The sequence below is a fragment of the Archocentrus centrarchus genome, chromosome 19 (assembly GCF_007364275.1).
Source record: "Archocentrus centrarchus isolate MPI-CPG fArcCen1 chromosome 19, fArcCen1, whole genome shotgun sequence".
NCBI classification, from domain to species: domain Eukaryota; kingdom Metazoa; phylum Chordata; class Actinopteri; order Cichliformes; family Cichlidae; genus Archocentrus; species Archocentrus centrarchus.
This window is the reverse complement of record NC_044364.1, coordinates 15,190,264-15,217,306: the sequence shown is the minus strand read 5'-3', so window position 1 is coordinate 15,217,306 and position 27,043 is coordinate 15,190,264. Positions and strand designations below refer to the sequence as shown.

At 37.8% G+C, this 27,043-nt stretch overlaps 1 protein-coding gene across 1 annotated transcript; it reads left to right on the top strand.

Annotated features, from left to right (window-relative positions):
* The first annotated feature begins 970 nt into the window (after positions 1–970).
* LOC115797770 (poly(ADP-ribose) glycohydrolase) lies at positions 971–25,715 on the top strand. Its single transcript, XM_075074448.1, is given in 21 exon segments — positions 971–1,314; positions 1,409–1,533; positions 1,627–1,715; positions 1,809–1,901; positions 1,904–1,976; positions 1,978–2,126; positions 2,129–2,538; positions 2,785–2,907; positions 4,677–4,763; positions 5,180–5,254; positions 8,863–8,955; positions 9,575–9,729; positions 12,073–12,152; positions 12,247–12,307; positions 12,390–12,465; positions 13,583–13,730; positions 17,922–18,000; positions 19,369–19,477; positions 22,776–22,881; positions 23,973–24,101; positions 24,328–25,715. Coding segments are annotated over 20 exon segments (2,424 nt in total). The 5' UTR covers positions 971–1,314; positions 1,409–1,420; the 3' UTR covers positions 24,504–25,715.
* Positions 25,716–27,043: the final 1,328 nt, after the last annotated feature.

Below are 27,043 nucleotides of genomic sequence, written 5' to 3'. Positions count from 1 at the left end.
ATCAAATGGCTGAATTACCTCCTCAGTATGGAGTCAAGTTCTCCAGAGTCCTGCTAATGACTTCTATATGTGATTCAGGTGTGTTCGCTCAGGAACACATCTAAAACTGCAGGACACTGGCCCTCTAGGCCTGGAGTTGCCCACCCTGGGCTATAGCAATGTTTGTGCAATTGCTCTGATTGATTTTTCATCTTCTCTCAGCTTCACAATTGCTTGTTTTTCACCCATAGACAGCTCTCTGGTTTTCACATTGGTTACTCCTCTAACTACAAATGCGCAGTCCGTACAGGTAAAAACCCAAATCTGAGACAGACGTTCAGCGCTATTAATAGTTCGAATAATCAGTGTAACAGGAGACACCTGGCAGCAAAACACACCTGGCAATTCACACATTCCACTACTTTTGTTCACAAGAAAAATGGGTGGGGCCAGACAAAAGAACTGTCTTTCAGATTCAGATATAAATACCAGGGCGGCTGAGATACTGATCTTTTGTCTCACATTAAATTTTTAATGACAACCCAAATATTTTCAATCTACAGAAAAAAATTTAAGGAATATTTTTGTGGGGAGTGTATATAGGAAAATATCTCGCACGTCTCCACCTGCTTCACCCAAGCCTGAACACTCTTCTTCCCTTCTCTTGTGCACTGCCCATTGCTTTGGATGGCATTTAAACTTATCTGTCTTCACTCTTTCTGCTCCTTGTATGTTTTGTCTTACTCTAGTTTACGTACATGTATGAAAGCTCAAAAAAAAAAAATAAATAAATCAGCGTTACAAAACTCAAAACCCTGGAATCAAGATCCAAAGACCATGATAAACAAAATTAAATAAAAGGGAAATAAAACGAATAAATAAAAAGCGCAACAAACACCACGAGATTAATTACACAATAATACACTTTTCAAGATGTAATTTTGAGATATCGCGATTTTTTCGTAGACATCTTACGTCACTCAAACGGAAGTGTTCATTGTTTTGAAAGGCACCGCTAAATATCTGTAGTATCGCTTCAGTGACAGTAATAAAGTACGGGTTTACGGTTTAACAGTAACAAAAGATCAGGAAAAGTTCTGATACTCTTCATCGAGTCTTTTTTCAAGTGAAAACTATCGATTAATATAACAGCTGCTCAAATAATTGGACCCCGTTTCATCCAATGCTAGTTAGCCCGTAGGCTAACTGAATAGCTACGACTGCGTGAGTCGTTTGTGGATAAACTTATCAGCTTATAGTTTGATATAATCTAACTGCTATCTAAGAGAAAGTGCTGGATATGAAATGCAAAGAAACATTTCCCTTTATTTATAAGTACGGATTAAACACTTTTTAGCTTGATAACATTTAAAGTTAATTAGTTATTAGTTTCCTAACTAAAGCACTGGTTTATCCTTTCCTGGAATAGATTGGGTAATGTATGGCTGCGCACCATTTTTTAGGATTTGCTCATCTACTGAAAAAGGGACTGTGTAAGAATCAAGTCTGGGCAAAAAACAACACCTTATTTTCGGTGTCAGCTCAAGTTGTCATGTGAGTGCACATGCACAGTATTTTCACGTTGAAATTGAACCTCTGTTTTGCACGGTACGGACGTGTTTTATGCGTTGGTTTATTCTTTTGTAGAATGACTTCATTGACAGACTTAGAACCTTTAGCAAAAAGACTAAAGGTGGAAACAGGTCCTCCAATGTCGTCAGCATCTTCTCGTGGAGGTAATTGTCAAAGTAATATTTTTTCAGCAGAGGATATGACAAGACATTGTAGCATTCCTCTACTGTAAAACAATTCTGTGTTTTATTTTTCAGGCCCACCATCATGTAGTCAGAGTGTGGGTACTGCAGCTGCAGATCAAGAAAGAATGGAAAGTAAAACAGGGACAAAGGTGGTTATAAGGCCAAGAATGGTGGCACCAGTGACTTGCGAGGTTTCAAGGTGAAAGGTCGCCTTGAAAGAATTGGCCCAGACAACCAAGGGCAGAAATACCCTTGAAAGGTGGCTGGAGTCTGTGAACAGTTCAAGTACAGCAGAAGTGTGTCAAACCCAAGATGATGAAGGAAAGACTGATGATAGTGGTTTTCAAAGCACCTCAGCCCAGTCTTTAGACTTTAAAAAAGCTGAAATGCTTCTGTCTCTGACACGGATGAAGAAACCCAGCCTTAACTCCAAAAGGACATCGCTCAAGAACCTCCTGCGTCGCCAGGTGCCAAGGATTCTGCAGGGAGTGAGCTTACTCAGATGTTGGTTCACAGTGACGGTGGTTTAGGAAGAACAAAAACGGACGGATGCCCAGCAACCTCAGGGGGTCCAGTCAAATTCAGTGCAAAAATTACAGACTTCTTTTCATCGCCAGGTTTAACTTTGAGACCACGCAGGTCAGAAAAGTCTCCAGAGAAACAAGGTACAGAAAAGGACACTACCCCTTCTGATGTCAAATGGCTGGGGACGCCAATAAGTGAACTAAAGAGGATGCCAGAATGTGGTGCATCACTTCCTCCACTGAAGGATGATCATGACCGCCACACTGTGATGATTAGGGTTTGAGCAGTTCTCTTTTATTCAGATCACAGCATAAATATGTGTAGATACCTCACAGTTCATGAAATTAATGCTAAGTGATGTTTAAATCAACTTTTAAGAGATTTTGGTGTGCTGTTTACCCCTATGTTTATCCTGAGTATACAGAGTAGACACACATTTATATTACTGACCATAAGTTTGTTTTGTTCTGTTTGATTTACACACATACATACTAATGTCATTCATTGTCATTCCCATTAACAGACAGACCGTCTTCAGAAGGGTAAAGTTCCTGTTCCGTTTCCCACTAGATTTAAGGATGCTTGGGATGACGTCCATGTCAAGATGCCCTGTTCCAGTCATAACTTATTTCCCGTAGAAAACGAGGTAAGGGCTCAAGTGTGTCAGACTTAATTTAGATGTGAAATATGCATGTTACACATTAAGATACATGGTAATAAGATAATTTCACGAGTTCTGCATCAGTTGTTTAGTGTGGGTCATCAGTGCAGTCACATTATACATTTGACTGAAGACAGATATTTACTTCTTTACCAAATCTAAAGGGAACCATGAATAAGTGGGTAAACTATGGATTACTGAGGAGCCACATGTTGTATGTAAGACACAATGGCAGTAAATTCCTAAAATGTGCAGCAGAGAATAATTAAAACATATAAAAAAAATATGTAGTAAATTGTTTTATTTACAATTTTGGAAGGTCCTCCTGGGGCAATGTTCAAAGCTCTATTGACATGTAACAAAAATTCAAAAGTTATATACATATGTTTGCTGGTGACACTATTTCTTGTTGTTGGTCAGGAAAAATTGAAGAATTTTTTTTTTTTTTGGAAAGAGTTGAAGGGGGCTTGAACCACCAGCAGGGCTGTTTAATAATACAAATGAAAAACCAAAAACCTCCTGACTGAAGATAAGGGCTGTTTGCATTGCAGGAGAGCAGATATCCATTCATATCTAACAGTATATACTATTGTTAGATGTTATTAGCTGAAGTGGGATTTGGCAGGTGGGGGGATCTGTGTGGAGATGCAGCATTGGAAAAGAATCTCTTAGAAATAAGTGTTATATAATAAGCTATATAAGTATCCTTATTTCTGTATAAGTTTTCAATAATTTTTTGTGAACTCCAGTATATTTTTCTTTGTGTACAGGCTGTGATCAGCTGTTCTAGGGTTTCCTTCTTTTTAAGGATTCAAACTGCTGTATTCTACAATATATGGAAGTAGATGTTACCGTGAGCTGTTTTTGGCTGTTTTTTCAACCTTTAGCCAGTTTCCTAGTGATACTAAGGAAGATAATCTGCTTAAACACATTGCAAGTGATGACTGCTATTAAAGTCTTTGTAGAAAGAGGGCCTGCCACTCGATAGCCAACTTGAAATTGCCCTGGGCACTTATCTGGGCAGTTATTTGAAAGCATTATCAAAATTGTGTTAAATTTCAAATGGTCATGTTGATCTCCGAGTGAAGTTTTCACACATTAATGTTTTTTTTTTTTTTTTTCTTCCTGCTAAATACAGTGACTGACCAAACTGCACAGATGCATTTTGTATTTTTGCTGCTATTTGTTGAGCTGCATTTGAAATTTAGAATCCTAAATTCTATTTATGCTTGCTATACTTCTTTAGTGCTAGCTAAATGCTGAACAGCCACAACTTTATTGTCTTTATCAGCATGAATGCATAACAGGGATGAGACGGAAAAAACTATACATGCAGTGTGCCGGTGGAACCACGGGGTGGCATTACTTTCTCCATGATATCAGCTGTAAGCAACCTCAGGCCGCAGTAACAAAAATGGACTATCATATATAGTTCATTAACTCAAATTGCTGGAATGCCACTCTGGATTGTGCTGAACCACTTTAACTCATAATTGTTAGTTGTAATAGTTATAACAGTTATAATAAGTTTGCAACATCACATTGGGCAAGATGTCAAAAGATTGCAAAACAAATGGTGCTTATTCATCCATACTGGGGTTATTTCTTAAACAGTAGTCAGTCAGCCAGTTTTTTTGACATCTCTAAAATAATGAAGAGCAATTGCCCGAAAAGTGCAAAACAACAGTTTTATTATTTGTATTAAAAAAAAAAAAAAAAATCTCAGAGGGCTAACAAAATTTATGCTTCCACAGGAAACGCAAGAGCGGCAGAATAAAAGTCGGTGGGATCTGATCAAGGAAACTTTAAACAAGACATTCACAGATCCAGGTGAGCTCAAGGTAAGTTTCATATCTTTGTCCCTTTATTTGCCAAGACATAGTATGTCTCCTCTAAACATTATTTTAGAATACTCTGCTTTGTGTGTCTGCCTTGTGTCAGACATCATTTTCACTTTAGCATGTTTCCTGGTTAGGAATTCAACAGACAAAATTTAGTTCAAACATTCATGAGGAGGAACAAAAGGACACTTTTTGAGTACAGAGGGGCTGGTTACACTGTAGTTGTTTTTACCAGTTGTTGCCATAAGATGGCATGATTGACCCAGATACCGAAAGGCATACAGTCACAGAATTTAAGTATTTTTTACACTTAATGGTTTAATAATACACATATAGTAATTTTGACTTCAAGTGATGTTTGACATTAAATTGAATGCCATTCTTATATGTTTATTATTGTTTTTGTGGTGTTACAGAATGCCATATTGAATTACAGTGCATCAAATGCCAAGAAAAAGGACTTCACAGCACTACATTTGTATTGCACTAAGGTAAACAACATAGTTATCAGTATGCTGTGATTAATGATTGCTGCTTTTTGTTTAACCCCACTGATTCCAAAATAGTGAATTAAGTTATGTAGAGTGAATGAGAGTTTGAAAAAAACAGGAAGAGTCTTTGAAAATTTGCAGCTTCTGACAAAATGTTTTTGAGGTTGCTGATACTAAGAGTGATTTGTCCAGTTATTACACCCTTGCCATCCACACCGGGACTTCATTAAATTGATATTAAATTATTATAACTGTCTGATCTATACCTTTAACCTTAAAAAAACATTAGACAACTTTTTAAAGCAAAATATAAGCTAATTCCAAATTGTTCATAGGTTTTCTCACCAATTTAAGTAAATGAGGCTTTGTACTCATTTGTTTCAGATGTTGTGTATATGCACACTGTGCTTTGTTTTTGCAACATTACAAACATGAAAGTGAAAAATTTGATTATAATTAGAGAATTTTACAGGCTTTAAGGTGCTGTTTACGTGATTTTTTTTTTCTTTTTTTGTACTACCTCAAGCAAGTAAAGGCAAAGAGAAGCCTGAGTTGCATCATAATTTCCAGAGCACTATTGGCTCATTGGTCTTTGCTCAGAGTTGTCAGTGTCTTCTCCGGCCTTGTTTGGAGCCCATCCATCATCTGTTGTCTTAATGTGCTCTGTGTCATCCTATGTAGAGAATCACAGAGGGCTGTACTACTGTCTGCCTTATGAAGGAGATGGGAATATTCCCTTTGAAGTGTTTTTATGCTGATATTAGGAGCGCTGAGTCTGTAAAACTAACTAATACTGTTTATTTTCCCACTAACTCACCATGTACTACATGGCATCAGCTATATGTTTAAAAAATATCTCTCGTGCCACATGAAAAAGTACATGTAAAGCTTTTTTCATTAATGTCATTATACCAAATGGGTTTCTGTTATTTTGCGGAACGCTAATGAATTCAACAGTGGCAGTGAAAGCTGTAGCCCTTCACTGGCAAAATGGGAGTCAAGAAAAATAATTTGGTCTTTAGTCAAAAGGTCACATTTAGTAACTTGTCAGAAATGAAAGTGGCTGAGATTGCATCTCAGAAAATGCTTTATTCCAGCCTCATTGTGGTAAATAAATTGTATGCTGTATGTATGACATAAATTATGTTATAAAGGGAATTCTATTAGACAAATATTCAACATGTTGAGACTGAGAGGCTTTAGCCATAGGCTAAATTTTGTTGTTCCAGCAGGATTTGTATTGTCATCTGGAATGACAAAGTTGTTTTATGTCATACAGAAAAATGTCATACAGTTAAATTTGAAGTGAGTCACCCCGTAAATTTTAAAGACATGAAACATCTGTGTGCACATCTGACTGTTAAATTGTAGAAAATAAAAGTGGCATAATTGAGTGTCATGTGTGACACTACTTTATGGATTTGTAGAGCCACATAAATGTCACTTGCTTAAAAGAAAATGCTTTATTTTTTTCCTCAGTTACCGTGGAGGTGACAGGCACCGTACTTTGCTTTTTTTGGCTTATGTCCCGTACAGAATTTACTCAGAGCTTGCCTGTGTCACAAATCTGTGATTTTTATTGTCTAATATATAAAGGGGAAGGGGAAATAGCCAGGGGTTTAATTTGGCCTAAGTCCACTGGAGCTGAGCTGCACTGCCCAATAACCAAATCACTCCCTGTTAGAGCTCAGCTCCATCTCTGTCAGCATCACAAACTCACATACAGCTCTTGAAATCTGTTTTCAGAATCAGTCTCATGCTGATCAAACAAATGTAGAATATCACCTTCTTTTCTTTGACTTAATGAACAGCACTACTGTCATGTAGCAGCAGAATTTATAAGGTGCGGCAGTTTACGTAGCTGGCAGAGTAGAGGTTACTTTATTAATTATTAAAATCATCCGAGTCGTTGTGATCATACAATAACCTTATTAACCCTAGTGCCTTTCTGTACAGCAAATAGCTGAGCTGTTGCAGATTCAGAGATTTACTGTGAAATATTTTGGAGCAAAACAGTCATGATCAACATAAGAGATACATTTTTTTTTCATCAAAATCCAAATATTTCCTTTAGAGATACTTTTGTTCTGTCACAGATGGATTTTCCAGAATTGTTCCTTCAAAACAGTAATTGTTGGAAAGTAGAATTATTGCTGGACAAAGCGTCCTTCCTCTCCTGAATCCCAATTTAACCTCTGAATTAGCCACTGGGCTTCATGACAGTGTCCTTAACATATTGTTGGAAATGGTCCCAGAGTTTAGTATTTAACATTTAATTTTAAAAAATGCAAAAGAAATTGTGTGTTTGTTATATTTCCAGTTTTGTGGAAAGGCAAGTGGTGCAATATAATGCACGCGGCTTTTCACTATGTGACTTTTCTCCTGCTCCTTGCCACACTGTAGCGGCATGATTTGAGTGTCAGAGAAAAGGAGGCATTGAATAGCATGGAGTGACGGGCCAGGCACCTTCATTGAATATTCATTTCAGTACGGCTTCCTTATGAATAAGTGAACAGTTGTTGACGGACAGACTCAGTTTAGTTCTTTTTTCTTTTCGGGCTGATGATTTACAGTTATAAGCACATGTTTTATTTTTACATGTTCTCATGTCCACAGACTTGGTCAAGCAGATTGTTTTAATGTGTAGACCTTTGAGGGAAAAGGTGCAGGATTGTGAGATTTTGTACAGAACCGCTGTTTTCTCACTACTTACACCCCCACATCTGTTGATTGCTTTGTCATTTTGGTGTGATGTACAGACCAGTATCAAGTCATATAGTGAGTTAGTACAGCTGATTTGATGCACTGTCTTGTGCTGATTTAAAGAGCTTGGCTTATACTGCCTCAGCTATTTCTACTGTGTCCTCCGTCAGCTGCTTTAATTTATAATGCCTGTAGGAGCAGTTTATGATGTCAGCCAGGTCATTACTTACAACACTGTTTAGTCAGGCTTCTTTTGCCATAATATAAATGTCCTAGGCTAAATCAACAGTCAAGGCTTCTTGTGCTGGGAACACACTGTCCTTTCTATTTCAAACACTTTGTCATTTGCATCTCTTCCAGGAATACTGTTTAATCAGTTGGCATGGCTGTGTAACCTTGATGAAATTCTTCTGTGATTGATCATTCTGACATTTTGTAGCCAATATGGATGTAAAAAAAAAAAAGAAAAGCGTATATAATGTCTGTTGTCTATAAGATTCATAAATGTGGTGTAGCCATGGAGGATATATTACTATGGGGTGATATTATTATCATAGATGAACTGTCCAACTAAGGATTGATATATTTTTGTAACATGTCACCACAACTTTCACATCCCCCTTTTAATTTCCAATATATGAAGAGAATAGTCAGCTATACAGGCTATTGATTTTCACTAGATGTTTTACATCTGCATGCAGTGTGTTGTGGGTTTCGAAAGCCTTTTGATCTTCTATAATGCTGATATTTGAACAGCATTTGTTTCACTCTAAAATGTTGATATGGATCACAGGTGTTAATTTTTATCTGTCTCAAACTAATCAGCTGTTAAAACAGCTAATAATGTCACAGCTAATATTTGTGGCAAAGCAACGCACATAAACAGATCTCTTGCTCTCTCCAAGGTCCTGGAGCCCGATGCTGCTGAACATCTGTTTGGGTCCCTGCTGCCAAACATGGTGCAATTAGCACTGAGAGCATCTGAGCTCTGTACTAAGGTAATGCCCATCGCTAACCAATGGAGACTGATGTATACTGAATACTGTCTTTAATATAGTAGATCACATTGATCAGAAAAGTCACGTCATCTTGTAAAATTGTAGTAAAATAATAATTGTAGTGTTTTCAAAACATGTAACTATTGATGACCATTTGTGAGATGTTTGGCCATCTGGATCTTATATTATGTAGCTGATAAAAATGAATGTTTGCAGCTAAAAAAAAAGGTTTTAGTGCATTAATTTGACCAAGCAGCCTATCATCTAGTTTTAATATTACATCAGTGCATTGATTTTATTTCTAGTGTGATTTATTTAAAATTCAAAGTGGCCCACGCAAGTAAACACATTAGCCAAACAGATTTGTCATGGAACATTATTTATGGATTCCTGTAGCAAACTCTGCATTGTAATTACAGCATTGGTTACACAAATTTATTTATAAACCCATAACTGTAAGTCTCATGAGCATGAATTAACCTTGATTAAAATTATTATGGGTGATTTAAGAAGTACATTGTGGTGCCAGATTATTGCCATTTCTTCAATGTCTTATTTGGTAAATTGACAAAACAAATTATTTTGACCTTCCTCGGTTGTACCGATTTTCCTCCTCTAGCCAATACCCCTCCTCAAGGCAGGCATGAACCACTCCATCACCATGTCTCAGGCGCAGGTGGCCTGTCTGCTCGCCAACGCCTTCTTCTGCACCTTCCCCCGACGGAACTCCAGAAAGACTGAGTACTCCAACTACCCAGACATTAACTTTTTCAGGTAATGTAGTGATGTGGTATTCTTTGACTCATGCTGCTAAAGGTAACACAATCTGGTTGTAAAGTATATTGCTGTGACAACTAGCTTCATTTACTGTGCATGCTTTCCTTACTCTCAGTTGACCTTATGCTTTTCTTTGTGTGGAGCATCAATGCAGGGCATCGGTTGGAAAGTATGAGGCATGGCTTGAGGAGTTCCGGGGCCCAGGATATGTAAAATGTGAACAAAATATATAGTCAGACATTTTGTATGTGGAAGTATCAATGCTAGCTAATGGAGCTAAGCAGCAAGCTCCAGCTACATGCAAATCATCTGTCAGGCCTATCAATTATTTTTTTTCATACACAGAAAGAAGATAAATATTGGTAAATATTCACATTGATTTTTTTTTTTTTTTTTTAACAGAGATGTTTCAGAAAATGTTCGCTAGTGAAAATTTGCAAAAAAAGCATATCAAGTAAATTTATTAGTAAAAATGTGCATGACCCCAATTCAAGGATTCAGTGACAAAGTATGACTTAAAAGACTGGTTGCAGACAGTAAAGGAGACAATGCAGCGAAGAGTAATGCCTCATGCGAGTGTTTTTCTGAACACACTGGTGCTTTGATTCTGTTGAACATAAATGTACATATATTTGTTGATTCTGAGGATGAGGGTGCTACTGTTTCTTTGTTATAAAAGCGTTCTCTCGCACATGTATGTTTGAGGTAAAACTAAGTGCTTTTCATTCAAAAACACTGCATGTGACAAACGGGTGTTTTCCTGATTCTGCAAACTTTCACTGTGGACATTGGGCGGTATAATGTAAATCCGTCTGCAGTTCACTTCTAAGTCATCTCTGTTGGCATCACATAGCAATTACCTAAATGGAAGAGGAAATTAGATTAACATTGACTCAGATGGCTGCTTGTGACAGTACAGAAGGCCATTGGCTGTTTTGCAAAAGGCAGTAAAAGAGTTCAGTGGCATCAGAATTTCATTCACGTAGAGGTTTTGCTGCAATTTCAAAGAAACGCCAGTATCATCCTCTTTTCCTCCTGCTAAAAACATCCCCTAAATGTCTTATGTGGTATGAGACAGAAATTAACTTCAGTTTTATTTCATTATTCAGATTCTTTATTTAATTTTTATTTCACGAGAATACCCAGAGGATAGAAAAACAAAGATTATTATCTGTGAACATTCCTTTATCTCATAGCAGACGTCTTATTTGCATTGAGATAAAAGTGACTACAAACACTGTTTTATTTTTTTGAGCATTGACTCTGCCATTGAAGGTGTTCTTCCAGAAACCATATTTATTATTTTACCACAGAGTGCAATTAAGTTTGCACACTTAATGGTTTTTTGTTTGTTTATTAGAAGCCCAGCTCATACCAAATGTAGCTGCATATACCCTTTTTCTGAGTTACCTCATAGCTTCTGCACATCTTTAGGAGGTAAATTGATGTTATATAATTGTATAGTAATTCTGTGTTCCCCAAAGACTGTATGGTGATCTGTTACTAAAAGGCTGCTTTCACTTGTGGCTGCCTTATGTCTAAGACATTTTTCCCGGGGACTACATGAGGCATGATTGTTTCTCGAGTCCACACTGACAAAGAGAAATGAATGCTGGAACTGACTGCGATGAATGAGTTTCCCAGCCCCTAAAGGGCTCTCAGTGCACTGAGCTTTTGTCATTATTTCATTTCCTTCACTGGGAATTTCTCTCTTTATATTGTGGCATGTGGGGTGAGCTGCAGGGTTTTTTTTTTTTTTTTTAGTGTGCTTGAGTGGGAGATGGTGGGCTTAATGCTTAAAGTGTATTCAAACCCATCCACTGTGCCTTACTGCTAGTAGCTTTGTGCGTATGCGTGTTATATTCCAGGGGGATTGCCCTTTTGCCTCCTGAGGACTCTGTTGCTTAAAAGGGACATGGGGCTTCTTAATGTATCCCCAAAGAGGGAGCCCTGTTTCCCTCTCTCTCCCTTTTTGTGTGAGTGCTTCACAGCACTCACACAAAACATGAGCACGAGTATTGCTCTGTGATGGCAAGCCTGGGGCAACTCCGTTGTCGTAACAGTGAAGGAGCTCCTACATAATCGGCTAGTAACTGAAAAGGAAACTGAGTGAGAGGTGAACTAATTCATATCAAAAGTTAAAGCATGACTGAGCTCACATGGCTAAAGTGGACATCCTGTATCTCAGTTTTTCCTGGTCCTAGCTGTGGCGTTTTGATTGTGAGGGTTGGCAGTTAGCTTGGATGCTGTGCTAAACCTACCTTTTAATTTTGTTTAAGGAACATGATATATAACATCTACTCTAATTTAATGTAATCCACAATTTCTCTTTGCCTTTAGGCTATTTGAGGGGTCCTCTGCAAAGAAGTGTGAAAAGCTGAAAACCCTTCTGTGCTATTTTAAAAGTGTCACTCAGCAAAGTAAGTGGTCAGATTTTCTTTATTTTAAAAATGAAAAGCTACTAATAATCTTACAAGATAATACAAAATATTTACATTTACCTTGTTTTTGCAGTGCCTACAGGGCTTGTAACATTCACCCGAAAAAGACTGGATAAACCGCCAAATTGGAAAAGGTATAGTAATAGTAATAGGCTGTTTGGAAACAAGCATGGACACATGTTCTTGGTCATATTTAATAACTGGAAACTGTTTCAGCTCACAGACTCCACTCACAAAGCTCCACATCACTTGTGAAGGAACCATTGAAGATGATGGTTATGGGATGCTTCAGGTAAGAGAGAGTGCATCAAGAATGTATAAACTGGAGGGACATGAATCCGCAGAATCCTATTCCTTGCTCAAAGGAGCTGTTTGAGTGTGCTTGGTTCCCATCCTCTTTCCCGTCACTGAGCCACCTCATTCTGGAGTCTTCCACCCAGAATGCTTACTGCTGCTGAAAAGGCCTTTGAGGGAGTGTGTGATGTGTCGGAGGGAGTGTGTGCTGGGACTGGGGTCGAGGCCTTTGAGCCACCTCTGCTCTCTGCGTCGACCACACTTCCTGTTCACTGTCAGGACGGCCTGCTCTGTCTTTCACCTTTTGTTTGCCTCCAGTTGCCACAAACTGACAGTTGATGTGCACACATGACCAGCTCCGGGGCACACTGCAGCTTGGATTGATGGATGCTCTGTTGGGGTGGGGGTTGTGGTGAGGTGTTGACAGCCTGTCAAAGCAGACTTTGGAGGCTGGCTCGCTGTCCCAGAAATGAGTGACCAGTTTAGGGAGATCTGTTCTCAAACTGCTGCGCACCCCTTTGCAGCTTCTTCCTGGGGTTGTGAGGGGTTTGGTCTGGTCTGTCTACAAGCCAATGAGCAGCAACTGTCAGAGATGAAATTGTAAGATTATATGTTCCACATGGGTGCTTTCTGACTAAAACAATCAATTCACGTCTCTCTGAGCTGAAACAGTGAGATGTTTGTTTGTTCTGAATCACAAACAGGCTGAAATAGCAATATTTTTGACTGAAGGAAGATGTTTATTTTCAATTTTAGGACTGCTCTCTTCATTTGATATTTGCTACTGGCAGCCACATAAGTGTCTGTCCTTGGAAGATCACATTTTGTCATGAAAGACAGTTCTCTGAGTAATGCCAGAACCTTAGGCCACCTTTCCAATCGGCTTGTCAGGGATTCTGTCACAAATTGAATAAAAAGGGCAAAGACCTTTTCATAAGGTGTTTTCTTCCTGTCTCAGAAGCTGTCCATTTCACTGCCAGACAGAATGTTAGTACTTAGATATGTTTTTTTTAATTTTATAAGAGTTTTTACAGGTCAGAAAACAGTTGATGCTCCAAGAGCATTAATGTTCCATAATGTTTCCTTCATCATCAACCATCTGTCTTGATTTGCAGGTGGATTTTGCCAATCGTTTTGTTGGAGGAGGGGTCATTGGTTCTGGTCTGGTTCAAGAGGAAATACGTTTTCTGATTAACCCCGAGCTAATTGTTTCTCGTCTCTTCACCGAAGCCCTGGATCATAATGAATGTCTGATTATCACAGGTCAGTGACAAACACTTTTTCACCTTGTTAAAAAGTAGTTGTCAGTAAAGGAATCCTATTTAATGATTCACAATTTAATCCTTTGATTCAGATCACATCAATAATGCCCTACGTTCATTCTTCTAATGCTTTCCTGTTTCTGATTTGACAGTAGAAAAATTGCATTGATTTTTAGTCACACGCAGCATGGAGAACACATTGCACAGCTTTAGTTTACCCCTTTCTGACTCAGCATGGGGCTAAAGGATGTTTGTAGCAATTGTCCTATTCTCTCTGTCTGTCCTTGTCACATGTTTCCTTTTGATTGGCTGCACACAGTAAATTCTGGAGTCAGAGACTAGGCTGTCCTGATTGCTCTGTTGGGTCTTTCTGTTGAGTAATTCCCACTGGCTGTACTTCAGAAAAGAGTGTTTGCAGCAAACAAGGCTGGGACAGGCCAATAGACCCAGTAACAAGAGCTACCCATAGAGAGTCCCAGCAGGAGGCTGATGGCACCTGTCTGTTTTGTGGTTTGATTGTGTTTGATGAAGACTTTAGACAACCAGTACTGTACAGGAAAAGCTCGTCAAAACAAAAAAAAACCCCCCCCCCCCCCAAAAAAAACAAACAAAAAAACAAAAAAAAAAACCCCAAAAAAACAAAGCCTACCCAAGTTGTCATTCTGTAACAATAAAAATAATTTGAATGGTTTTACTTCTGGGTTACTAAAAAATGTTAGTGAGCCCTTAATAGGTAGAGTCGAGTTCATAATTATTTGGACACTGAAACAACATGTTTGTAATTTTGACTCTGTATACCACCACAGTGGATTCTAAATCAAACCACCAATCATGTAATTCAACTTCAGTCTTTCAGGTTTAATTCAGTGGTTTAACAAAAGCATTGCAATAACAGCTGAGGAATTACAATCATTTTTATATATAGGCCCCAGTGTTTCTTGATGATGTGAATGCTGATAGAAGTAGCACAGAACTGACCTGATGGTTCTTCACAGTGCAAATATACAGTGACCCTTGGGTTGCTTCTGTTGTCTACAGAAGCAACCCAAGGGTTTCTCAGGGCAAAGAAATGGGATATTTTTCAATGGCCAAGTCAGTCACCTGATTGCTACTCAGTTATTAAAAACTTAAAAATGAAAAAGGTCTCTCAGAGCATCTCAAGGTGATGTTCATTGGTTCTAACTTCAGGACAGAAAAATCATTTTCATCCAAGTATTTAAAAAAAAAAAATGGCTATAATTCCTAAACAGTTAATGCAGTGCTTTTGCAGTGCTTGAATCAAATTTAAAAGTTTGTACTTTAGTCACATCTTGATTGTTTGATTTAAAATCCACTGTATACAGAGGCAAAATTACAAAAAATTTGTCAAAAATGCTTATGGACCTAACTGTGTACTATTTATGAATAAATGAATTTAACAGGCTTTTATTAAATTAGGGAGCTCCTTCTCTCTTTGGCTACACAGGTCTTGTTTGTACAGCATTGCTTTCAGTTGTCTATTTTGTGCAATTATTGGAACAGATAAACTACTATAATTAATCGAGCTGTCTGCACAGACCATATATTAAGCAATTTTTAACCACTGTGGATAAAATCACTTGAAAATTCCCCTCATCTCAAATATATGTTTTAGCCTCTTTCAGCTCATTGTTTTGAATTGATTTTAATGTTTTGGTTAGTCTGTAACTCATTTTGATAACCTCAAGACCGACTAAAGATCATGTTTAAACACAAACTGTCGCCACACCACTCACATATGACACAAACATCTTAAAGCCGCCAGATGTGTGGTGTAAATCACTTTCACAGTAAAAATGCCCATCATCCAAACTGCCTTAGCATTACATAGCACATGGGTTGGATAAGAACAGGAAGTGAGGTGATAGAGACACTGCCCTCACAGTACCAGTCATCATAAGAGTTTCTCGCTCTCACAGAGTCACCTTCAGACTTCTTGGTGGACGCTTTTCCCGCGTCTCCGCTTGTGCTACTTAACTTTATTACTTGGGCCCAGAATTAATTATAGCTGCAAGACCTGACCCAGACCTGCTCCGCTAATGGACTCTTCCATTCCATCATCTTTATTAAACCCTGACTGTATCTCTTGTCCTCCATTGTAAAAGTCCAAGCCTTTGCTACATTGTAGTCATTTGGTAAATCATGTTCCCTTGTGATACATTTTGGCATACAGTACTGAAGCTAATGGCTCTTACCCCTGCACTGAAATTTGCAAAAGTGCCTCGGCCTAATTGAATTTTCCTTGATTGCTAGATATCTGGCTGCCACTGGGGCGGTCAAAAGTATAAATAGTATCAGGGAGTAGTCGTATGATTCATCAATTGTGGTGCTGACCAGAAAACGTGGTGCATGCTTGATGCAAGCAGGAGAGAGAATGCCATAGGGATTTTTTTTTCTTGACCGTGTGTATGAGTGGTAACCCTTTTTGTCAATATTTTTTTGCATAATTTCTGTATTTTTTATATTACAAACAACTATATTTTGCCCATGTGTATTTTGTTATTTCGATCAAATGCAGGCCTTTAAAATAATACAGAAGTAAAACGTGTTACAATGAGATACACTGCTGACTTTTCAGTGTCTGGTCTGCCACAAGAATGAGAGACATTTTGTTTTGATGTATTTACACATGAATGGGATGACCTTCAGGACATAGTGAATTATACCTGCTGATTTTTTATGCAGCTTGTTTGTTATTTAGAAATAATTTCTAAGGAGCAGACACATCTTTCCCTGGCCAAGATCAATCCTCTTCCCACTACAAATAATTTTTAAATGGCAAATGGGTTGAATAAATATCACAGCATAATCTGCTTTGTTCCTGAAGAATGTTTCATTCAAATGTAAAAATGTTTGATAAAAGAATTTTTTTTTTTGAAAACTGGTAAAGGTCTGGTGTATGGATAGTGTATGCACACAAAACCATCTACTATAATGGCTGTAATGTCTCATTTTTAGATTTGATCTCTGCGTCACTAGAATATTTAAAAATATTCATAAATTAACTTCATGTGGTTTTTTTTGTTGTTGTTGTTTGTTTTTGTTTTTGTTTTTTTTTGTTTTTTAAATAAATCTATTGATAGTCCTGGTAGAATAAGCAGTAGCTCCCATGCGGGTGTAAGTTGACATGACTGAAAAGCTGTCCCTGTGCATGTACCTCAATCCCCTCAGTTTATTTTGCAGATTGGGCAGCCACAGCAATAAATGACCCAGAGTAAAGTATGCATCTCTGATTTCAAATGTGTCAATGGCACTGCAGCTCAACAGTAAAATTAAAAACATCTAATTTGTTCTTACTTGAGCAAAGGCATGTTTGTTTTATGGTCGCAGGTCATTTAAGTTATGTTGAAGGTTTATTTTCTGGTACTGGTGTAAACTACATTCTGTGTCTTACTCACTTTCCTTATTTTAAAACAAATAGAGGCTGGCTAATTATTAATGAAACGTCTGTCAAGTGGAGTGCACCCTAGAGATTCCTTCCCCTATGTGTGCCTAAAAATAGCTGCTGACCAAGGCTTCACTGCTAATCACTTGGTTTATTCACCTTGCGGCTTGAAGCATCTCTGCAAGTGCTCTCAACAGCTAGGTACTAATGAGTGTTAATGAATGGGAAGTTAATTTGTGGCCTCATTTGATTGACTGTGCTGTTGTCTACCTCCCTCTGCTCCCCCTTTACGGGTGTTACGTGCTTCCCTGTGTGCTGGCGGTCAGTCATTGCTTCTTGCATCATTTCAAGAGGGGTAATAACTTGACCTTCTGTTTGTTAGCAGTCAGATGCTCTTTGATCACAACAAGAAGAGTCTGATGCACCCTATGAACAGTATTTAGTAGAATGAAATTGTAATAATTTTTTTTCTCTTTGTATGTGCGTGACTTGTTTTAAGATGATTCTTTTTCCTTATTTTAAAATATTATTAAAATTAATATTTGAATACATAGTTTTTTGGCGTTGAATTGTGCCATTGAACCCTAACAGAGTTTGTAAATGTAATTGCTTTTCACTATCACAGATGTGGTATTCTGTGTCACTGTTAACACACTGTAATCTTACCCACGTTTAATTTTTGAATCATGAATAGAAATATAGTCTTTAATTCTGAATATGTGTAACTCAAATCAAGATTTATGTGTTGCTTAGCAATTAACTGTGACTGATGCCCTTGTTTGTTATTAGGAACACAGAAGTACAGTAAATACACAGGTTATGGACAGACCTACCAGTGGAGTGGCAGCCATGAGGACATAACTCCAAGGTATCTGGGGTTTTTACTTGTTTTAAGACCTTAACATTTTTTAAATAAAAAATGAAAAATATGTTTGTGTTACAACTCTTTATTTTTGTTTAGCTTGTCTTTTTTCATTGCCTTAGTCTGATTGAAAAATCTTATCCTACAGTCATACTAGAGTCACACTAGAGAAAACACTATTTGAAAACTGCAGCATGACCAGAATTATTGTGACCGTGTGCAATGAACTTGCGACCTTGTTGCCTTTGAAATGGTCGCTACATTAAGACAGCAAAAAAATAAGACATGGTCAACCTGCTATCAGACTGGGACCAATTTGGCAATTACATACAGTCTGTTTGTGGTAATGTGGCAATTAACTGTAATAAATCAACAAAATTCGCAAATCTGTTGCCATCTGTTACAAATCTGTTGCTGCCTACATTAACTACTTTCTTTCAGTCTAGCCAGAAATTGATAGAGGTGACGTGGTTCCTGCAGGATGGCAATTTAACTGCAAAATAACATTGCTTGTGATGATATAATCAAAATATAACCATTTGAGTCCCCTATTGAAAAGTGCATCACAGATGAGTTGCCACTCATTGGTGCAGACTGTCTCAGATTGATTGCAATGTGCAAAATTAGACTGCAACAAGAGGCACTCCAAGAGTGCAAACCTTTGCCAGGGCAGCTCACTCTCTGGGCAGTATTTCCTTTTAAGGTAACAGTATTGTATTTTGTATATATTCATTTTGTTTTCTTTGTTCTTTTTAAATATACTTTAAGAAGTTTGCAGTGGAGTAAAAGCATGTGCAAAATGCAGACTTTTGCTATTTGCTCTGTTGAAACCCAGTTGAATATACTTAATATACTTAACATAATTTTGAGTTTAATTATTTTTTATTTATGTGGATTAATTCTCTTTCTCTTGACAATACCTTGAGATCAATCTATTGACCTTGAAGGATAGGTCAGAGGTCAGATGTGACATGATACTTAAAATCTTTATAATGTACTTTCTATATGTTGACCATACACACCACACTTGTAAGAATCATAGTTTCTAAGTTATACGGCTTTTTGTCAATTTTTGACCATTAAATCCTTAAGTTGACCTTGAAGACCTTGTTGGATGTAAGCCAAATTGTAATGGATTGTTAACATGTCATTAACACAATTCCACTCTATACCTTTACAAAGTTTTATAAGAATTAATTCAAAACTTTGAGTGAACTTGTTTACAGACAGAATGGCATGCATGCATGCATGCAAACACTACCAAAAACAACCTCCCTGTGATGGTAATTGTTTGCAAACTTTTGGCAGTCTGTCTGAGTTAGACTGTGATTGTTTGGAGACAGTTTTAATTTTTATTCTTAATTAAATTTGCAGTGATGGCTGGCAGAGAAGATGCACTGAGATTGTGGCCATTGATGCTCTGCAGTTCAGGAGCTTTCTTGACCAGTTTCGCCCAGATCGACTCGACCGAGAACTTAACAAGGTTATCTGTTACTTTTCTTTCACTCCGTATTTTTGCATACTTTTTCAGTTGGTTTTCTTTCCCTTGTATGTTGAAAAAGACGAGCACAACACCTAGTATAGTAACTGTCAACCTCTCAAGCTGAAGAAATTAGGATCATAAATTGCAGTGATTTGAATCGCCACTTACAGCTGGCTTCAAAAGTGAGTCAGTCATCATAGACTCTATAGGTCTCTATTGTATAGCTAATTTCCCAGTTCATGACAACTATATATTATTATTTATATAACACATCTCTTTAAAGGGTTAAAGTTAGCATAATTAGGGCTGTGGTCTCTTTGCATGAAAAATTGGCTTTATTGTAAGCCTGTTTTACATTAGTAAAATTATCATCCCATTTATTATCATGGTGAATAATGGATGCATCTTGCTAATCAAGCTACCAAATCTGTGCTAATAGTTAACTCCCCAGCTTTATCCGCTTTTCCAAATATGGGCACATCCAGTTAAAATGAACTAAACAAAACCAAAAGCTACATGGCAACAGCTAACCAAACCAGTGAGCAATGTCATGGTCGGTACAGCCATCTTTTATATACAGTCTAGGGTTATTTATATTGATTCTTACCTGTTTAGATTACATTGTAGTTGCATTGAAAATGAGTAAAAGCCAAAACAGAACATTGTGTCATCTTTTTAAAAACATGTGCCAACTGTATGGTGAGTGTTGCTGGAAGTTTACTTTTTTTTTTTTTTTTCTGTTTTTACAAATTAAAGAAAACTTCTTTCAGCTGCTCCCTTTTTGTAAGGGATTGCCATAGAGGGTAGCTCCACATATTTTGATTTGGCATGTTTTACACCAGATACCTTTCTGACACAACCCCAAAGGGATATGTGTCACTGGCCAGAGTCAAACCAGTGACCTTTCCTTGCCAAGCAAATGTGTAAACCACTACAGTATAGAGAAGTTCATTTTTACAAATTACCTGTTGATTTACTAATTTCATTCTCTTTTTCTGTTGATTTAATATTTAACAGTTTGTTTGTTTTTTACCAAATTATCTATGTTTGCTATGTTTATGATGGTGAAAGTGTAGAGATCCTCTACCATTGCAGCTGCTGTCATTTTTAATTTTTGATTTGCATCGATTTAATGGGTTCAGTGTGAATCCATTTGGAAACAAGTCTCATCACAAATGCCAGCTGAGATGATATTGACTCATGTTTACTTTTCTCAGGGTAAATATATGAATTATGGAGTGTCATATGCATGCATTACATACTGATAGATTGCTGTATTTGTAAAGAATAAACATAATCATATTCATTACACTGTACATTAGGCCAAGAATAAATTTCAATAAGCATTATTGACCTTAGTGAAATTAATCACAGTTAGTACATTTGCATCATGTTAAAAGAAACAAACAAAAAACAAAAACATAAGTCCTTTGTTATATGTAATCTTCCCAGAGTAGTCATGTCTATTTGTAATAGAAGATCAAGATGTTGATGTTGTCAAGTCAGAAAGCATGGAGGGATTTGACAGTTCTGACAAGAGTGTGAAAAATGCATCAACATGAAGATCAATCCCAGGTTGACTATTGTTCAGTTAACTGTCATATCTGCCCTTTCACAAGAAGAATTTATGACTGGTCAATCGGAGGATGGTCACTTACAATTCATTTTCACTATGCCAATCTTTTCCAATGTGAAATTTAATGTTAAGAGCCCATACAGGTCTATCATTTAACAACCTTTTGCAATTTTCTTTGCTATGTGACTTACAACCCACCTACAATGATGCTAAATGACACTGGTAAAAAGGTATGTTCAGCCTAACCAACCATCCCTTATGTTTTCAAGCACTGAATTATGTACCAAGTGCAGGCATGTGGGAAGAAGTAGTTACTGTGTTGCTTTCTGGATGTAATGTTATTACAAAAAAAAGGTTTGACCACAGGTTTTGTACTCAAAACCTGTGGTCAAATAACTCAAATAAAAAATTAACACAACAAATACACTCACTGGCCACTTCATAAGGTATAGCATACTTGTACTGGGTTGGACCCCCTTTTGCATTCAGAACTGCCTCAGTTCTTCATGGCACAGATTCAACAAGAGAGATTTTGGTCTACATTGACATGATTGATTGAGATCTGGTGAGTGTGGAGGCGATTTGAGTACAGTGAGCTCATCGTTCTTCATTCTTCACGTGGCGTGTTATCTTCCTCAAATCAGCCATCAGAAGATGGTCATAAATGGTTGAACATGGTCAGCTACAATACTCAAGTAGGTGGTGGTGTATAAACAATTCTTATTTGGTACCAAGGGGCCCAAAGGGTCCCAAGAAAACATGCCCCATACATTACATTGCCATCATCAACAGCCTAAACCATCGAGCAGGATGGATTTATGCTTTCTTGTTATTTACACCAAATTCTGACCCTACCGTCTGAATGTTGCAGCAGAAATTTAGGCTCATGAGACCTCCTGGCAACATTTTTCCAATCTTCTGCTGTCCACTTCTGGTGAGCCTGTGTGAATTATAGCCTCATTTTCCTGTTCTTAGCTGACAGGAGTGGTACCCGGTGTGGTCTTCTGCTGCTGTATCCCATCTACTTCAAAGTTGTGCTTTCGGAGATGCTCTTGTGCATACCTTTATTGTAATTCTTGCCTTCATATCAGCTCAAAGCATTCTGTCCATTCTCCTCTGACTTGTGCCATCAATTTCTCCCAGAGAACACTGGATAGTTTCTTTTTTTCAGACCATAGTCCCAATCCCATTGTCATAATCCTAGTAGATCAGTAGTTTCTGAAATACTCAAACCAGCTCATGTGGCACCAACAAACACGCCACGTTCAGTCACTTAAATCACCTTTCTTTCCCATATTTATGCTCGGTTTGAACTGCAGCAGTTGAGTTGGTGCCATGTGATTAGCTGATTAGATATTTAAGTTAACGAACAATTGAACAGGTGTAACTAATGAAGTGGCGGGTGAGTATATGTTTGTTTACAGTATGCATAGCACTTTCCGTTAAACGTCTATTCACTATTGTGAAGTTCTTTGCTTTGAATAACATTTCTGTGACAATATTTAATGCTGATAATTCACAGGTGTCTATTTTCCTCAGTGGACACCTATAGAACCTGCTCACTGCTATGTATTTACTCAGCACGGTATAGTGAGTGATGTCAGAAACAAATGCTTTACAGTGTGCTTTTCCCCTCGATTGTTGTTAAAGTGTTGTTAAATATCACTTGCATGAAATACAATTGTATGAAATCATTTCTAATTTTCTGCTCTCTTTTTGTAGGCTTACTGTGGCTTTGCGCGCCCTGAAGAAAAAAGGCAAAACCTTGCAGCAGTTGCAACAGGAAACTGGGGCTGTGGGGTTTTTGGAGGTGACACACGTCTGAAAGGTAAGCACTGACGTAACACTGCCGTCAGAGGATCTTGTGGCAAAAGGGCTCCTATAGTCTTTGTGCACTTGGCAGTCTAATTGGACTCCCTCCCTCGATATAACGGAATACATTTTAGATAGAAAAGCTCCAGCAGATCAGTGCGAGCATCCATTTGTCTTCCGGGAATGCGTTCATTTACTTAAGGCCTGTTCGTTGCCTTCCTTCTATTGATCAAATGACAAAGTTAATATGTTTCATTAATAGTGAAATTGATCGCCTGCTTGAGTCCATCAATCTGTTGCAGCTTTCTGTCTGTGTTTTGTATCATTGTCACTGTGGAGGGAGCTTCTTTTTGCTAACAGTTTGCAGTAATAGCTCCACTTCTCACTTACTATCTGACTTAGAGCCCTTGTGCTTACAAACTATACATCCATCCATTTATTAAGTAGCTGTAGTATGGTACAGTCCTTTATAGGCACTATCACTACTGTTTGCTTAATGATGTGCCTCCAGGGGAAAGTTGTGTAATTCAGATGCGGTTCTCTACCTGGATTTATTGTCTGCAGTCTCACATAGACCCATTTTTTTAATTGCCAGGTAATTTTTGAAGAAAGAGTTGAAAATGTTGATACGGTTTTGCTCATTATCTGGGCAGCGTACTAACATTCATTAATCAGTAGACATATTTCTGATCTCTTGAAATATTCACAGCTCACCGGGGCCAGACCTGAACTCCCTTTGTAACTAATCCAGCGTTCTCAGTAGGGGTGAGACCAATTCCCCCGATAACTTACCTTTTGCTGTAGGCTACAAAGGCTGGTACTTCTCAGTTTTAATGTAAGCAAAAGCTACCGGATAATTTTTCAGACCTCTGTTTTATATATTTTTTTTCTTTGTTTGCAAGTGAGTCTATGAATGTGTATGAGGGAAACAAACTTTTAAAGGCTCGTTAAATTGTTTTTACGTCCTATATTTTCCTTTCAAGTATTTCAACTTATAAATAACATTTATAAAAAAAACAGCCTAGTTTAGTTGATATACTGCATTGAAACATATTTTGTGTCACGCACACTGTTGAGGTTTATCACGGCCTTTTTTTTTCCCTTCAGCTCTGCTCCAGATGCTGGCAGCTGCTGAGGCGGGCCGAGATGTTGCCTATTTCACCTTTGGTGACAGCCAGCTCATGACAGATGTCCACAACATGCACTCTTTCCTCACTCAGAAGAACATCAGTGTTGGTAAGGCGAACAGCCCAGGCATCCTGCCAGCTTCTTGTTTTTATGAAACTTTGTTTTTTGCACTTTTACATTCAATATTTTTAAATTGTTAAAGATGCAAGGCAAGAAATAATAGCATGTTTTTTTTTTCTGTTATGATTTTTTGCAAATAATGTAATCTCATGAACCATGAAATTTCCTTCCTGTATCTCAGTAGACTAGACAATATCTCTTTGTCTCCTTACAGGGGAGGTGTATGATCTCTTGGGGCAATACTACAGCTCAGTGTGCAAAAGCTGCCATGGTCGGCGCCCTGACGTCAGCCTCTACTCCTTCATCTACCAGCAGGTCAGCTCCTCCCTGGCGCCCGATGACTCCAACATGGGTTCAGCCAGACAACACGTAACCACTGACTGCCATTAAGGTCAGGTGGCTGATGAGTCACCATGGCTTATCTTCAGAAAATGAGCATCAAATAAATATATTTTCAGTTTCTTTTCTTTAGCTTTATTTTTTAAATCTATTTTTTTTTTCATATGATGGTGAAAGTATCAGATGTGGTTTTAACCACAGGCTGCTGAAAATGACAATGAAGATTGAGCGTGCATATTGGTTAAAATTAATAAATAAATAAAGCTAAACTACAGGAGGTGGTTAGTTATGGCCGTGTCTGGCACTGTAGTTTAAGCTGTGTTCATTTGGCTGCAGCTGGTAATACTGCAGTAGATTGAGCTTCAGTGTGACGCAGTTGTGATTTTAATGGTGAAGCAAAGGTTGCCATCCATCTTCTCAGTTTGTCATGTTGCCTTTTTACACCAACACATATCCAGCCTAATTGAATTGGCTGTCAGAAATGAAGTTAAAGGAAACGAGTAATAAGAATTGTGTTTGGAAAGCGTAGAGCGGTACCAGGAAAGTGGTTTGATTTAAAGAGCAGCCTGGTTCTAAGGAATTATCTCTTCTGTTTTTATTTATTTTCAATCGTTGAATTGAAACATAACATTCAGAATTCATTGTTAAGGGTTCTTCTGTGTGTGGTTCCATTTAAGATATTAAATTAATTGTTTCTGCATTTTGCAGCTGATCTCAGTGTAAAATTGTTTTCTAAGCCTTCATTCTTTTTATGTGACTACACTAGAATGAAAAATCTGAATGATTCCTGGCAAATGTTGTTTTTCAAAGAATTAAATAAAATCAAAATAAATGTGATATTTGAATTTTCAATGTTACATTAAAAATCAGCAGCACAATATAAATGGATTTAAATGGAGCCACAAATATAATCTCTGACCATTGAATGAGGGCTTCTTGTCCCATAGATGTTACTAGCAAAATGACTTTCTACACAGCCTTACCATCTGTCCCCAGCTATTGCTTCGGCCCTTCACTCACAATTTAATAAGGTCACACCTTTTATATAAACTGCACATGACACCTCATTAAGTGAAGAGTAGATCATAGAGAATCCAGTCAGATCTGGGAGTCAGGTAGTGGGACTCCTGTGTGATTCGTCTGCCTGTTGTACAAAACGGGGCTTCTTTTGCATCAAGAACCTGCCATTTCATGCATTTCAATTTGTCTTTGATATGATTTTGTATTTAAACCAATTTATGTGTTAAATAAAAGAAGATTAAATTAGCACACTGACAGCAATACAGTTTTAGCCTCATGCAAATGCAAATGGTGTATTTTAGTGAAATAGTTGGTATTTTATTTCACATTTTATCATGATTTATTCATTTATTATCTTTCAGTTTATAGATTGACCAATCAGCAGAGGCCTATATCCAGTACTGTGCAGTGATTTATTTTTTTAAAACGTGCAAACAGATAAAAATACAATATATAAGGTAAAAACAGAGTTTGTACAATTCTAACAAGGTTGAAAATCCATATTTGATACTGAAAAATGAAGCATCTGCCAATCAAATGCTATCCAGATGGTATTGCATGGTGGATCAAAATCTGACTTTCATAATTCCATTACTGGCTGAAATACAGACCCAAACCATGACAGAGCCTCCACTGTGTTTTACAGATGGCTGTAGACACTCTTTCTTGACCTCCTCCATACAGACTGATGATGATTTAACCAAAGGTTTCAAATACTTACTCATCATTCCATAAAGCCTGCTGCTACTTACACTATATTCCCAAAGGTATTCACTCATCCATCCAAATCATTAAATTCAGATGTTCCAATCACTTCCATGGTTACAGGTATATAAAATCAAGCATGTAGGGATGCAGACTGCTTCTACAAACATCTGTGAAAGAATGGCTGGCTCTCAGGAGCTCAGTGAATACTGTGATAGGATGCTATCTGTGCAACAAGTACAGTTGTGAAATTTCCTCGCTACTAAATATTCCACAATATGTTAGAGGTATTATAACAAAGTGGGTGTGATTGGGTGGAAGTGGTAGGCCACATAAACTCACAGAGCGGGGTCAGCGGATGCTGAGGTGCATAGTGCACAGAGGTCACAACTTTCTGCAGAGTCAGTCACTACAGACCTCCAAAATTCATGTGGCCTTCAAAAAGTATTAGCTCAAGAACAGTTCATAGCGAGCTTCATGTAATCGGTTTCCATGGCTGAGTAGCTGCATCCAAGCTTTACATCACTAAGGGGTAATGCAAAGCGTCGGATGCAGTGGTGTAAAGCACACCAGTACTGGACTCTAGAGCAGTGGAGACATGTTCTCCATCTGGCAATCTGATGGACAAGTCTGTGTTTGGCGGTTGCCAGGACACTGGTACTTGTCTGACTGCGTTGTTCCAAGTATAAAGTTTGGGTTGAGGGGGAATTATGGTGTGGTGTTGTTTTTCAGGAGTTGGCCTCAACGCCTTAGTTCCAATGAAAGGAACTCTTAATGCTTTAGCAGACATTTTGGACAATTTTATATTCCCAAATTTGCATGAACAGTTTGGGGATGGCCGCTTCCTGTTCCAACATGACTACACA